Raw genomic sequence first — 16,028 nt, forward strand, 5'->3', positions numbered from 1 at the left:
CCGTTGCGCCCAATATGCTTATCTGTATCTGCTTTAAAATTAGGAAACGGTAAAATTCAATTGGCATACTCCTGACCTCAAATGCGGCTGAAGCCCGAATCGTAACGTCACTCTGATTCACTCAATTCCGGACGGTAACGAAATATAAACATGTGATTAGATGGCTATTATAATGCCTGAATAAGTATTATATCTCGTTTCGGGAGTACATACACAATCACAGTGCGCTCTATATAGTTGTTGTACATAAAGCTGTTGATCATCTTGCGCATCAATAGCGCGAATCAATTCATGAAAGTGCAAAATTCGACATGAGCCATAGCCATATACGAGTATAGCTGTCATACATGAGGCTTTTCATACTCCGAAATAAAGTTTTTTTTTATATACGAGTATATTATGCTACAGACGGTTAATGTATAGGTATAAGAATAGCCAGCTATTATATTAGAGATGGTAGATAAAATATAAGTAGGTAGGTACATTACATACAATACAGTTCAATGTAATTTCAGATAATATAAATTAAATATTTCAATAACCGTGGCAATGTGGAAATATTGCCAATTGTCCGAGGTGAAACTAGATCCAAGGTACAACAGTTTCCCCTACTTATTTTGCTTATGCTCTGGTTTCCTAAGATAGCGGTGCCGTCATATAGCGGCCATCCCCATACAAAATACTACGACATCTATATTTGGCCGTATTATTTTGTATGGAGACGGCCGCTATATGACGGCACCGCTATCCTAGGAAAACAGAGCTTCGCCCCCTATACTAGAAACTGGAGTTCAGACCAAAAAACTACGACAGATATGTCACTGTCAAAAGTGTCAAAGTCACTTAATGTCACTGTCAAGTAAACATTTCAGGTTTCGCCAACCTTTTTGCATCAGGCCAATTCTGTGGTGGCGGAATTACAATAAGCGACGACAACGCGCGGCATGTGAACTTTCATGGGCCGATAACTTCTACTGTAATGTCTGTAATTAATTAATGTACACATAGCGATTATATGTTTTTTTATTTGTGAAATTGCGCATGAGAACTGTTCTCGATTCATAATATTACCTTCATCTGAACATATCCTCGTTGTATTCCAGAGTGGTGGTGGGCGGGCGCATGCGCGGGCGCCGCGGTGGTGGCGTGCGCTGCGGGCGCGCTGGCCCGCCCGCTCCTGCGCCGCCGGCGCGCTGCCGCCGCAGCCGCCGCCGCTTGCCCCGTGAGTTGACTCTTACCCCTTTTCTTCCCCTCTGGTTTTGACCCCTATTTCACCATGCTGACTCTTGTCGCCTGACACTGACAATTCACAGTACATCGCTGATGGCCCAACAAGTAAACATTGATGATGTGTACCACCGATCCAAAACGTGCGAAAATGTACAGGACATTGTCAGTGTCAGGTGTCAATTGTCAAGTTGGTGAAATAGGTGTCTGGATCTGGAGAATGCACCGTGCTATTCGCGAACCGCTTAAGTACCCACTGCCTGAGCGCTGAACATAACGGATATATAGTAACTGACCATTGGTGGATGTTATGCCGTTGCAATACGCCAATTGCCAGTTAACACTGTAGACGATGGTAATGGTTGATGAAATGTCACTTTTGACACTGACAGATTAGTATCATATTGGAAACAGATGACTAAGTTTTTAATTTAAGTGTTTTTATTATGTTTTAAAAATGTTAACTACTAACATATATAGAATTCCTTCCTCGGAGAATGGACAAATGTAATAGGTACCGTATCTATGAAATGGAAACAGATCGAATAACTAAAACTCGAATTGGCCTGGGGGTCCGCTTTCCTGCTCTACTTCTTCCACTTTGCTCTAGCATGGAAATCGTTTCCATTTTCCATCCAACGCAAAGGCGTTCAGATATTTTCTGATAACATTAATTTAGCTATACCTACTCAACCTGCAGTTCTCTAAACCTTTGTGAGTAGCCCACCTAGTAATCTTGAATCCTACACTAGCAAACCAGTATGATATCATATGACTTACTGGTTTGCTAGTATTTTTTTGAGACTACGGATTTGGATCCTCATGGAAAAAAGGTTAAGCATTATGACCATATCAATGTCCCATCATTATATTTATAGCCTAGCAAACCAATGTGTCAATGGAAAAAGGCACGAAATTCAAAGGTATTTAGGAATCGACCCTTTGCCTACAAGTTAAAATTTTGCCGCCTTTTTCTATTTCTCACAATTTTATTTGACAACATACATACCTATAATACCTAAACAATTAAAACAGTTTTTATTCTCCAATAATGAAGCTATTATTCTAATATGGTAAAGCATATTAATTTATTTAGTAAAGTAACATTTAAGTAATACGAGTAAAAATACAGTGTAAAAACATATTTCTTCAATTATTTTTAGGGTGTCGTACCTCAAAAGGAAAAACGCAACACTTATGGGATCACTTTTTTGTCCGTCCGTCTGTCTGTCTGTTAAAATCTTTTATCTCGGGAACGCGTGAAGGTATCATGTTAAATATAAACCGTATACGAGTTGACTTCTCTACTACAGTCCCTTGAAGCTTTGAAAAAATCAACCTTCTAAGTTGACGTAAAAAAAGATACGGCCGTTTATGCCGCAAAAAACGTATTTTGACACTGTCGAGGGAATTAAAATTCATAGGGTACCTCCAATTGACCTAGAACTTTGAAATTTGGCAAGTAATATCTTCTTACACTACAAGTATGTACAGGGAAAAATATCAAAACTATAAATTTGTGAAAAAAAGGTAAATTTGTACGGAACTTTCGTTGGGCGAGTGCGACTCGCAATCGCACTTGTCCGGTTTTTTTTTATTAAGCCCAACGAAAAGATATTTAAACCTAGATTAACTTTGACTTAAGTAATAAGTACTGACTGACAAAATATGAGCGCTTCCATTGAGGTGACAAGCATATTTTGAACAAGCATAACTGACCGTTGATAGACCGTATCTCGTTGCAAAAAGTGTTATGAATAGGTAATCGATTAACTGTGCCAGCAGCATTGCTAATTTGCTAGTTAGTAAGGCGATTTGAATGCAAAAAGATTTTACCTCGTTCTTAATTTTCAGGCATATTTTAACGATTGCTTATCAAAACCGCCATTTCCCAGAAATTTATAAATTAATAAATGCGTTCGTTAAGGGGTAAGGGGTATTCTTTGTCATAACGGTCATAGTTAAGGTCAAATTCGATCTGTACGTCCACCACCAGTTTTGACATTGACATAACGCTCACGTCTACGTAATTTACTTTCTTTACATCTCGCTTGCACCAATATGCGAGTACGAGCGAGATGCATAGAAAGTAAGTTACGTAGACGTGAGCGTGTCTGTCAATGTCAAAACTGATGGTAGACGTACAGATCTATCCAGGGAAATACGTAAGTATCTATCCAGTGAGCTTATTTGACACAACACTATTTTTTTGTTCACACAACACTATTCACATAAAATGATGATGGCTAAGTCACGTTGGCACATTCTGACAAGTCGAATAGGGTCTCCGGGTGTGACGTGTTGTGAATTTTGGAACTCAATATTCGAATTAGTGATAGAATTAGGAATCAATGTTTTAATTAAAGTACCTATCGATATTTGTCAATTCACTTATTTAAATAAATGATAAAGGCCTTTTACTCCTATAGCTTCATTATTGTGAATGGGTACCTATGATATAACACATTAAACTATGATACTTAACGAAATATCTACCAAAGAATTTACTTACTGCATAATACATATTTGCAGACGAGACTTTTTTGACCCTGTGACGTTGTGTTACCTATTGATGAAATGTGACGATAAACCGTGATAATGATAACGGTTAATCCGTAACGTAACGATTTTAAAGTTTTGGGAAATTTTAAGTAAGTATTTTGAAGTTAAAGAGGATGGATTAACAGTTTCTGCTACCTATATCTAGATTTGTATCCACCTACTTCGATTTCGTTACAACTCTTACGATTACCTCGATCATTGAGCAATGCCAACCGTCTCGTCTCGTCTCGCAAGCCGACAAACGCGTCATCGCATCGCTCGCTAATATCTACATATAGGTGCCCATACATACGACGGCGCGGCGCGGTGGCAGCAATCGAGCTTCTTTTACATGTGTGCCGAATCATATGTACGTCGTACTGATACTAACATTATACACACTTTTACCTTTGAACGCACACACGTAGTGTATTGTGTCGGCTGTTGAGCACACAGACGCGGCTAGACATAGCAGATTACGTCTGTGTGTCGGGGTCGACGTGACACACAACTGCCTACGCTTGTGTGAGACGACATCGGCGGCAGCCGGTGCACCGCCGCCGCCCGCCCGTTTTCTCCCCGCTACGCGACTGCGAACACCGCGCCGCGTCCGCGTCATTGAATAACAAGACTCGCTCGATGGCAGGCGTCTTCCTGCCAATATGAAAAACAACTCTAAGACAAAACACGCGATAGTGGAATTTATATGTTATTCTTATTTCAAAAGTAATTTATTTTTATAGTGTTATTGCATTTAAAAACATATTTTATTTATTAGTGAATGATAGTTAATTATTGCAAAAGCGCTTACGGGTGTTGTAGTCTCCGTCTAGTGCCCTGTGATTGTTTTGTTTAAAGTCGAATGTTGAAGGAGTACGCGAAAACCAATTTTTAAATGTCAGTGACTGTGTGGATTTATACGGCGACCGTAAAAAATCGAGTGATCGATTCGATTTAACTCCTCAGCGTATCATCGTTAATCATTGGACACAAGCACATCACTAACTGTCATCAATAGGTGAAAAACCTACAAGAATTGTGGACGACAACGTTTCAAATAGTGAGTAATTTACATACAAATCGTAAAAAAATAGGAACACGCAAGCTTGAATATCACATATGATTATAGTAAATAAAAACTTTGCTTCACTTAGGGAACTTACCGATGGTTTACCGTCATCCTAAGATGGTGTAAAGGATTACACTGAATCAATAATGTTAGTAAATGAATGTAGGCGAGTGAGAATATTGGAGTGTTTGATTTGTAGTGGAAGGGAGTGAAGTGAGGCCCAAGGCACTCGGCAGAGTCGCTCGGCCGCGAGACGGCGGGAGCATGCCAAGTGATAAGAGGCGCGCCGATAGCAACGTCACACCCAGACGTTGTTTGTGTAAATTTAAATAAATTTTCATGACAGACAGTTCCGTAATCACCTCTCGCCTTAGTTGTGACAAGTCTTTTGATTATGTGCACTAGTCCAACAAATATGTTTATCAGAAGGAACATACACTTGAGTTATGTAGGTAGTTTTATTGTGATTGTTTGGTTATAATTATCAGGCTTAGTATGCACCCAACAACTTCAGTCCTTGTTATGATTTATCACTAATTTATGCATTCTGAGACGTCAAACACACCAACAGCTTAGTATTACAAATTAAATTCAGAGCAATAACATTGTGTTATTTCAAATTAGCTCTTTTTACTAAATGTTTTAATTAATTAAACTGGTGGCATTGAAGAGCACAATTATAAGTTTGACATTAAATATTTTGTTTACCTTTGAAACAGCTGATAATTAAACAAGAGTGAATTCATGTGATCCTTATTGACTATTATCTTCAATATAATATTATTGAATCTGAGTCAACAAAATTTTCATAACTGATTTTGAGTTGATACTCCTATAGCATCTGTTACGCACATAATAAATATTTTATTCAATCCTCATTATGTACTTATTGCATAAAATATAATGTAATTGTATTGAGGATAGGGCTCATAGTGGAGATAGAGACAAATTATGTTTATGTGACAGTGACACTATAACCACTAAATATAAACACTGTAAACAAATGCACTAACTAGACATATTAGGTACGGGTAAATCCATTCGACCCTCAGCAAATATCTACCCTATTTCCTTTTCTTAATACCAAAATCGCATAATCTGACAGATGGATTTACCCGAGTTTGAAGTTAAGCGACTCAAATGTAGTCAATATGATGGGTACTGAGAAAGGGGTGGCTACAGGGCCTGGGGCCTAGGGCGGCAAAGACTGCAAATCCCCCACTGGATAGAGATCTTTATACCTAAAAAGGGTGTGTTGCAACATAGATAGTTAAAATTAACCACAAAGTTCACACATTACTGCCCCTTTTATCTTTGCTTTCAAGTTTAAGTACCTATTTTATGTCTAAAAATAGGTAGTGAGTATTTAACAAAACCTGTTATCTAGAAGTATATTTGCACATACTATCTGACATTCAACATGTTTTGACTAATTTCTGGGGGGGGGGGGGGGGGGCCTTAACACCCATACAATGTAGTAGGTAACTCATAACATTTATTTGCGCTTATGGACATTTGGACAGCATAATAATTAGTTAGAATGTAGTAATAATAGTAGTTACACCAAACAAATACAATACACCCTTAACGGTTAATATAAGAATAGTACAAATATTAAACTTAAACTATTTCTATCTAGCAAACTTTCTTCTCTCCTCTAAACCAAAATCTGTGGCAGTCTTTCAATTACATTTATATGCCAAATGACATAACCCTTTCCACCTGTTCGGATATGATTATGCGGATTGATTTACAGTTAAATAAATATAAATTTTAACACATGTCACTCGAATTCACTAATTAGATATCACTTTTATAATAATAGCAAAAATAGTATACCTAAATACCAGACTGGTATTACCAGTATGCTTATCTTTTGCACTATATTTACATAACTTAATGATTATAATCTGTTGTAATAGGTAAAGTCAAAGATTTAATTTCCGACCCATTTCATACCTTGTCACACTGACAATCGGTATGATAGTGGCTAGAGACCACACTGTGACAAAATACCAAATGGGTAGTAAATTAAATCTACCAAATGACAGTCAAAAAATGGTATAAACCTTTTCCAAGAATTGGATTGGATTGTCATTTTATAATTTAAGTTATTTAAAAATCACCAGCCTTAAGCCTTTAAAAGGCAAAGGTGAAAATATCCCCACCATGATTTTGAACTTAATGTCAAAGGTGATATGGTTCATATTTGTGAAATTTGACATGTTTATGCCGTTATGCGTTGGTTAAACGTTACCTAAATAACTTTGTAAGCAAATTTTATTAGCCATTTTTATCATTTTTTAGGGTTCCGTACCTCAAAAGGAAAAAACGGAACCCATATAGAATCACTTCTGCGTCTGTCTATCTGTCCGTCTGTCACAGCCTATTTTCTCGGAAACTACTGGACCAATCAAGTTGAAATTTGGTACACATATGTAAATTAGTGACCCAAAGATGCATATGTAACGTAAACAATAGTAGATTGTACTACAAGGGCATAAAGTGACCCATTTTTACCCGAGGCAATTTTTCTTGGGCCGGTCGGAGGCGCGGGGCACGCCGATCGGAAGAGCGCCGGTCGGGGGCGCGCCGGCAGGGCTGGCAGTTTGTAAGGCAGAATTTGGACTTTATTGCTAAGTCAATAAGGGTTGTAATAGATGATTTTACTTCATGCTCTAGAGCATAAAATGCGATTTTATGTCGTCTACGCACGACATAAAGGTGCACTTTTTGAGCATGAGAAGTGAAAATGAATTTTAAACAGCATGGAAGAAGTGAAAATGAATTTTAAAAGTGCCCACTTTTGGGGGGTAAATGAGAAAGTTAAAAAATAAAGTTTTTCAAACTATAGATGGTCAAGCAAATCTTGTCAGTAGAAAAAGGCGCGAAATTCAAATTTTCTATAAGACGATATCCCTTCGCGCCTACATTTTTCAAATTTGCCGCCTTTTTCTACTGACAAGATCTGCTTGACCAACTATATATCGTGCTATATATCAAATGAAAGAGCTCATCTTGAAAATATCAAATATATATTTTTTATAATTTTAAAATACATAGGTTAGAAGTTATTTTAAAAAATAGCCAAAAATGATAATTCCCCGGTCTAAAATTTTGAAAAAAATACACAAAATAGTTATTTACCTATAGATGACAGGAAACCCTATTACAAATGTACAGTCAAGCGTGAGTCGGTCTTAAGGTACGGAACCCTTGAAACACAAGTCCGACTCGCACTTGGCTGGTTTTTTTTACCAGATGGCAACACTATTGACTTAATTTTTTTAGACATTTCTTATTATTGACAATTAACTTATATGATTAGATTATAATGATTAGATTAGGTTTATTAAATTTTATGGACAAAATATAAATATTGTAAATGTCAAAATATTGAAAGTTATGTAGGTACTAATAAACGATCAGCGATTAGCTCACTGATTCAGTAACAGTCTATTCGCTCTTGCTATAAAGATACTTAGATCGTATCGATCAGGGAATACAGACTGCGGGAGCGAATTCTATTCCTTGACATGTACTAGAAAATATGACGAGACAAATGCCTACTAAGTAAACACCTACCTACCTACCTAGGTACTTTGAAACACTAAAAAGTTAATAAGACGAAATAATAGACTTACATAAGCCTAATAGCTCTACATTGTTTCTTATATTTTTTAATTATTAACCTCGTATCATTACTTTATTGCTGAGGTTTGCGGAAAACCACATTCATTTGACTACTTATCTAATGAATTCTTTAATTTTAATACCTACTTACCTATTTTTTCATTAAAAATAATGATACAGTACCAAACTTGTTATCGCTTGTCATTAGATCAGCTGCTACCTAGTTATATACCTATTAAATAAAAAATGTACCTAGTTGTTCAAGCGAATATAATTTAAATATGTATTATCATTCCTAATATACTTTGAAAAATAAACAATATGTTGAGGAACATTAAACCCTCTGTTTCATTTCAACAACAAGATATTCATTATTATTTACTAAAACGGGGTGGCTTAATCGCGTAGGTATAATTAGGTTTTAAAATTTACCTCCGACGTTTCAAGGACGACGGAGGAACTAGATACCTACTTACCGATTTGACTTCATCGATGATCAATGTATTTAGTGTATTAAGCGTACCTATACATATCTACCCTGCTATTATATATCGACCTACCAAAGGCCGCATGACTTTGAATCTGCCTGTACCTATTTTTTTTTTTTATTGAGAAAACAAAAACAGTCATAATATAGTTATTTGTACAACAAGAGATCAAAGTTTGATATTTCTTCGAGTGCTTATTTTGAGTCCCGTGCAAGCGAAAGATTCTATAATACTCTCGCTACGCTCGTGAATCTAATTTAGAATCTTGAGCGTAGTAAGGGATTCAAAAGCGCACGAGATGTAAACAACTTTGATCTCGTGTAGTACACAAAAATTTTCACCCTAAGCAGTGAGAACATACCTAGAGGGACAGAGATAATAGAACCCAAGTATATCGAACTTGTATTAGACCCCGCATGTTGAAATGACATTTGACTATAAAGGTCACTTGAATGTCATTTTGTCTCACTGTTTTTAAGAAGCAAAGTACCCTTGTTCTGCTTGTTCCTTGAGCTGCTGAGGTGAAAAACATATTGCATATGCCGTACACAATGTACAGAAACTGAGAGGTGATACAAACAGACCTGGAGGTTCATTAAACACAATATTAATAAAATAAAAAGGTAGGTAAGAACAACGTAGTAAGTAATTTAAGAATACACAAATAAGCATACAATCTCAAGGAACAATGAAAACAGGCCACGTTGTGTAGTAATTGCCACACAAACAGACCCATCCCCAATGCCCCTGAGTGTGCAGTAATAATATATGTCGAAATTAATTGCTACAGTTAGGAATTAGGTACTAAAAGAACGTTCTCACAAACATTTTTAGACTAGACAGGGAATTATTAAAAGGATCAATATCGAACAAATGTTTATTATAGAAACTGGGGACTCGTCTAAAAAAGGTATGTCTAGAATAGTTCTTACGAGAAAAGCTCACATGGAATAAAGATCTAGGACCTATTCCTCATATATCTTCTCTATGTTACATATTTATTTATGTTAAAAAAGTTTGATATCCGAGTTGAATCTAACGACCCCTTATTATGTGGAAATCTGTTCTAATAGTTTAGTCTACAGAGCGTGAGAACAAAGTAGATATAGGTAGTCAGCTAACATATACCTATGTTAGCATTAGGTACACATTAAATAAACATTAGAAACCTAGAAAATCACACAAAGACATCTACTTTTTAGGGTTCCATATGTTTCAGAAACCCTTATAGATAGCTTTATCCACGTTTCAGCCCAGTGAGCCTGATTAATGTAAACATTAACATCATTAACCACGTTTTTTTTATGAAAGCGGTTTTTTGCTAGCAATTACGGTTTTTAGGGTTCCGTACCAAAAGGGTAAAACGGGACCCTATTACTAAGACTCCGCTGTCCGTCCGTCCGTCCGTCTGTCCGTCCGTCCGTCCGTCTGTCCGTCCGTCCGTCCGTCCGTCTGTCACCAGGCTGTATCTCACGAACCGTGATCGCTAGACAGTTGAAATTTTCACAGATGCTGTATTTCTGTTGCCGCTATAACAACAAATACTAAAAACAATAAAATAAAGATTTAATAATATAATATAACTCTAATCCCGCATAGTAAACCCACTAGTATTACCCTGTGCTTTTATTCTAAGTAGAGGGAGTGCCTACTTAAAAACAGATTTCCCGTACGGTGACATCATTTGCAATTATTTACGTATTTACAAACTACATGCTAATGCCTCTAGAATTTGAGTCGTTTCTTCTTGCTTCTTGCGTTTGTATGCACCAATTACATTATAGTGTTACAAGAATACAACTGAAGAGTTAATTTCCCTATTAAAGAAGTATCTGCAGAAAAACCATTTGCTGCAATATACTGCACTACTACATTTCATAAAAGATTTTTAAATGTATAAGTATGAGGTCAATTTACTTATCCTACTGTCCCACACAAAAGAAACTTTAAATGAGAAAAATAATGACGGAGGCAAATGACATTGAAAACCAGAGATGGGCACTCGTGATTAAAATCGGTAATTTGACTAAAAAATCCTCATGATTAAATCATCCGTGATGAAATCGAAACGAAAAACGAATTTCTTAAGCAATAAATCGTTACCGACGAGTACTCAATGTACCTACAATTATTACAAGGCATATATTGTTAATTATTGTATTTGCCTAGGAACTACATACAGTCGTTTACCACAATTTACTGCAATCCGACCACTAAACGTGGAATAATATATAGTAGGTCTACAAATATTATGTAATCTACTAAAACGTTAGTATAAATAACTCCTCGAATATTTAATCACTTTTCAAAATCATGATTTTTCATAATCATATCGAATGGGCTTCTAATAAACAATAATATAACTTTCTGTGTACTTTTAACTCTACACTGATTTGTCCAACAAAAGCGCTAACATGAAGCGTAAGTAACACTTTATTGTACGGAAGAGAGGAATACAGGTACAATAGGTACATCAGATAGATGTATTACGAGTACACAGACAAAACCACTTGACTGAACTGTCTGTCCCTCAATGAACTTAAATACAAAGTGTAAAAAAATAGCAACATATAACGGTTGTAGACCAAAATAAATTAGCTCTGTCAATCGTCGACAAAAATCGATCGATCGCCGTTGAAACCAGTGGTCGACTATACACAACTGATCGTTGTCGATGGACGAATTGATCGATTATTGGTAAAAGGACCAATACCTAGATACGGCAGTTGGTTCTAAATTTAGTTAAAGGACCATGTACGGAACCTCCAGTTTGTGTCCGTGACGCGTCTTAATTTCACATCTTTTTCTGGACGGACTTTTTCTGTCTATTCGTCTCCTTAAACTTCCCCGCGTAGATTATAGGTTAATAGTGAGGTGGACCACATAAGTGAGAGCAGTGTGTTGTGATTTGCAGATGCTCTCGGTACAAGTGCCGGGGTGCGCGGGCATGGAGCGGCTCGGTGCGCCGGGGGGGCCGCGCCTGCGACACGAGCACAGGCATCACCACTCTGCGTGAGTATTACAAAGTGCAACTTTCTCGTCAGTTTTTGGCTTTACGTGCTGGTGTGGTGAAAATTTTTGTGTTTCACTCGGTAGTAAAATTTGTTTCACCCTCGTGCCTTGAAACCATCTCAATATTAGCACGAGCGGTTAAACAACAACTTTGCCCCCTTGTAAATCAAAAAACTATTGTTGACTACTGAGACCCTTGGATGAACGATAATGTTAGTGGACCAAGTTCGAAAGGACAGTTACCAATGATAATTGCCGTAGAGTAGATAATTAGTGTTTGATAATATACGCTACGTAACGTTCTGTGATAATAGCCTGATAATTTTCTCAAAGAGTACCTAACTATAATTTAGTCGTGTTAATTTCGAACCCCGACCAGGGTATCCAAAAAAATTACAATTCTTCAAGTAGGGTACAATAGGATACTACTGTAAAACTATACGTAATTTTACCTATTAATATCGTCCGAGGAATTGTACCAACTTGCTAGTAAATGTGCTTTGTCCATAATAACGTCCGAAATGTATGCTCGAGAATTTTAGAAATCATTAATCAGGTATATTTCTGCATTACAATGTGCCAGTCACTCAGAAATAATCTGAAATAATCTCATTCATAATTATCTATAAACTGAAATAGATGTCATATATGAAAAAAAAAGTGACGATGCCCTCCAGTGGTGAAGGCCGGATTCGAACCGGCGTCTTTACCTAACGCGGCTAACGATAACGCCATGAATCTCTACGCCACTAATCTACTGTACTTACAACACAAATTCAAATATTCGAAAAAATGATTTGTTCTCAAAGTTGTGCATAATAAAAATAATAATCTAATGAAATAACTGAAAATAACGGTACCACATGCGATATAGGTACTTTTCTTATTTGCGATATAGAGTTCATCGTTCATCAGATTGAGGTCGGCACGGGCCGTTCTGGAAATGCCAAAGAAATTAAGATAACCAATCAAAACAAAACACTGCTCTTCTAAATATTGCTGAACCACAGTCCAGTATCTGTACATGTATAACAATTATGGAAAAAAATATTCCTGTTTCTTAATTTTATCTACCACAAAGCCAAATTCTTTAAATATTTTAAATCTTGAGTTAAACCTTTAACAGCTATAATGAACCTACTAGTTGAGTAATGAGCTGCAAAATGCTGGCACATAACTACCTATCGCTATATCTATCTATGTCCGAGTATGGGTTCTGACCACGCCGCTAGCACGAAGTTTGCACTTATCTTACACGTGCATGCAAGAGATTTAATCAAATATTCAAGCTTCAAGCGAGAGCTGTTCTTGAGATAGTTGAGATCATGACTGACGATTTTACTTGCATTCAGGCCTTCAAACGGCGAATGCAATATGTACTATGTATTGTATGTATGCCAACCTGTAGTTGGCTTGTGGTCATTGGCTTCTGTAGAATAAGTACAGTCAATGAAGACGTTTTTATCATGATCTTATCTTTCGTATCAACGCCTGCACGTCATGGATATGCTATTTCCTTATTAAAACATTCCATTTTAACTGTCTCTGTTCGCAAAATTTCCATATGCATTCCATAACTAGATTTTTATTGTTTTCCTTGTGGACCCTGTCACGTGGGATCGACAGAAGGGAATAATGTATTGGTATATGTTTCGGTCATACGTAGGAAATTTTGATTATGTCCGCTTTAGAGAATTTTAGGAGATAGATGTTGATAATTTGTTTTATTATAAAAAATGTAATAGTAACAATGATACACACAGCATTCTCTTGTGCTCGTTCAGATGCCAATTGAATCCAACTCTTCCCCCTTACATTAAACTTCCATACCCTATGCCTGACAGCAGTCGCTATTTTTTTTTTATATTACCACGAAGGACAACGCCCTTCATTCACTTGACAAACTCTACCACTCTTATACCAGTATGTATGCCACCACTATCAGGTCCCAAAATTAAGCCACTCTCCTCAGTTCTGTGCCAATCTTACAAATGTATAGCTTACTTGATGTTTCGCAGATATCCTCAGACACCCATCCTCGTTATGGTCTGCGATTACCCACCCATCAATTGTTGCAATTGCCTTGGCCAGCTAGATTAAAGCTTAATGTTAATCATTTCAGAGAATGGGAAAAGCAGCAGCGAATACAGGCGATGGTGGGGAGAATTCAAGAGATGGTGGAGCAAGACGCGAGAGCGCGATCTGCGGCCGCCGCCGAGCGGCTCGGCCTGCCACCGAGCATACAGTTGCCGGACGGCGAATACGGGCAGGACGCCCATTTGCAGTTACGAGTCCCTTATCAGGTAATCATCCTTTGCATTTCCACTGTGGTTTGAGAAAAGCGCAGGCATCAACCAATCAGAGACGCGAAACTTGAGATGTTATTTATATGGTGACGGTGACAAATGTTACTTATTTTAGCGAATCGGCTTCTGCACGTATCTCGGCTGCGCTTAGTAAAACAGTGTCACTTATCAATTTTATCTATAACCCTAATCTGAGTATCTCGTGCCATCATATAACTTGAAAAGGGTACGGATAACAAACTCTGTCTACCCACTTATCTAGATAAAAAAGATACAAACACTGCGTGGCGTAACGGTAGTGGTTATCCATTTGATGTGCGACCCCGATATTATTTTAGCAAGGGATTTAGGGTAAAACTTCGATAATTTCGGACAATTTGAATCTGTTCCCTTGTTTTTTGGTACCTAATAACTGCTACACAAAGCTAACCTCGCATTTGCCCCATTCCACGCTATCGTACCAGCGTATCATTAGCGACGTTAAGAGGGCAAGTGATACACGACACAGCGCAGTGACTCGATCCTGATAGGAACGTCACGCCTCGAGGCGTGATCGCTAGTCTTATGGATTCTCAACAGTACATAATTAATAATGATCGGAGACAGGAAGCAATTTATGTTAATTTGACGTCGAACATAATAACTAACATGGATCCTAATATGAATAAACACCGCAAATACGTTACAATAAACCGTGGTTATATTTGCAAACGTAAAATTTGATATATTCGACGTTTCTAACGTCATAAAGACAATGTAAATTGGCGTAAATTCCATTTATATTATGTAATTGTAAATACCTCAACAACAAAAATGCTTTTATGATGTTTAAATTATGCACAAAATGTAAATTGAATCACATCCATGTTATACTTTCGTCCTAGAATTGCTACCTGTCTCCAATCATTATTAATGAAGCAATGATAATTCTGCGAAATAGGTTGTGAAGGTACTTTTACATGTTGAGAATCTACCGGCAGCGTTTCTCAAGACCCCGTGGGCTCAGGATTTTCTCTCACTGAACGTAAGCGTGAGCGAACGTCACATGCAATATGACAAATATTGTGACTGAAAGAGAAAAATGCATCTAACGAATTCCATCTCATTTTGATTACGGGATTAACTGTCACGTTTAACAACGTGAATATGGTAACTTGTGTACTTACCGCTTCAGATTATCCGTGGCCGCCGATGGAGCGGTGATAAATCTGTCCTTTCACGTCATTAATACGATTGTTCGTTTTCGATTTCAGCAAGCCGAGTTGATGAGAAGTTTTCAGCCTCCACCGAACAAGTGCGTGAGCGACGTGCCCGAGTGGGCGGAGGCGCGGCGCGGGGGCGGCGGGGGAGGCGGAGGCGGCGGGTGCGCGGCGGGCGGCAGCCACAAGAAGGACGGGCTGCTGCAGAAGGCGACGCGCTGGTGGGGCCGCATGGGCGCACGCGGGCCCGGCGTGCCGGGCGTGCAGGCGGTGCCGGGCGTGCAGGCGGTGCCGGTGCCGGCGCTGCCGCCGCCGCCGTGCGTGATGGTGCCGCGCCGGACGCCGCCCACGCCGCCGCCGCCGCCCGACGCGTGACGTCACCCGGCCCGCGCCTCCCTCTACCATATCACGCTTACATTCCATTATCGGGACGATCAGACTCGCCGAGGTTCTCGCTTGTCCCGGAGTATTATAGACTTGGTATTTATTTATTTGGGACTCCCGGCCTCGGCCGGACGGGGCCGCGGGGACGTTTGTGATATGTGACGGTCGC

General features: G+C 38.3%; 1 protein-coding gene across 1 annotated transcript in view; it reads left to right on the plus strand.

The window, feature by feature from the left end:
• Positions 1-15,986, plus strand: part of LOC134795866 (sterile alpha motif domain-containing protein 1) — a 40,960-nt gene extending 24,974 nt beyond the window's left edge. The window contains exons 3-6 of the mRNA XM_063767797.1: positions 1,104-1,222; positions 11,873-11,970; positions 14,093-14,273; positions 15,530-15,986. Coding sequence (XP_063623867.1) covers positions 1,104-1,222; positions 11,873-11,970; positions 14,093-14,273; positions 15,530-15,850 — 719 coding nt within the window. The 3' untranslated portion in view covers positions 15,851-15,986. The remainder of the gene's footprint in view (positions 1-1,103; positions 1,223-11,872; positions 11,971-14,092; positions 14,274-15,529) is intronic.
• Positions 15,987-16,028: the final 42 nt, after the last annotated feature.

The sequence above is a fragment of the Cydia splendana genome, chromosome 12 (genome assembly GCF_910591565.1).
Source record: "Cydia splendana chromosome 12, ilCydSple1.2, whole genome shotgun sequence".
Taxonomy (NCBI): Eukaryota; Metazoa; Arthropoda; class Insecta; order Lepidoptera; family Tortricidae; genus Cydia; species Cydia splendana.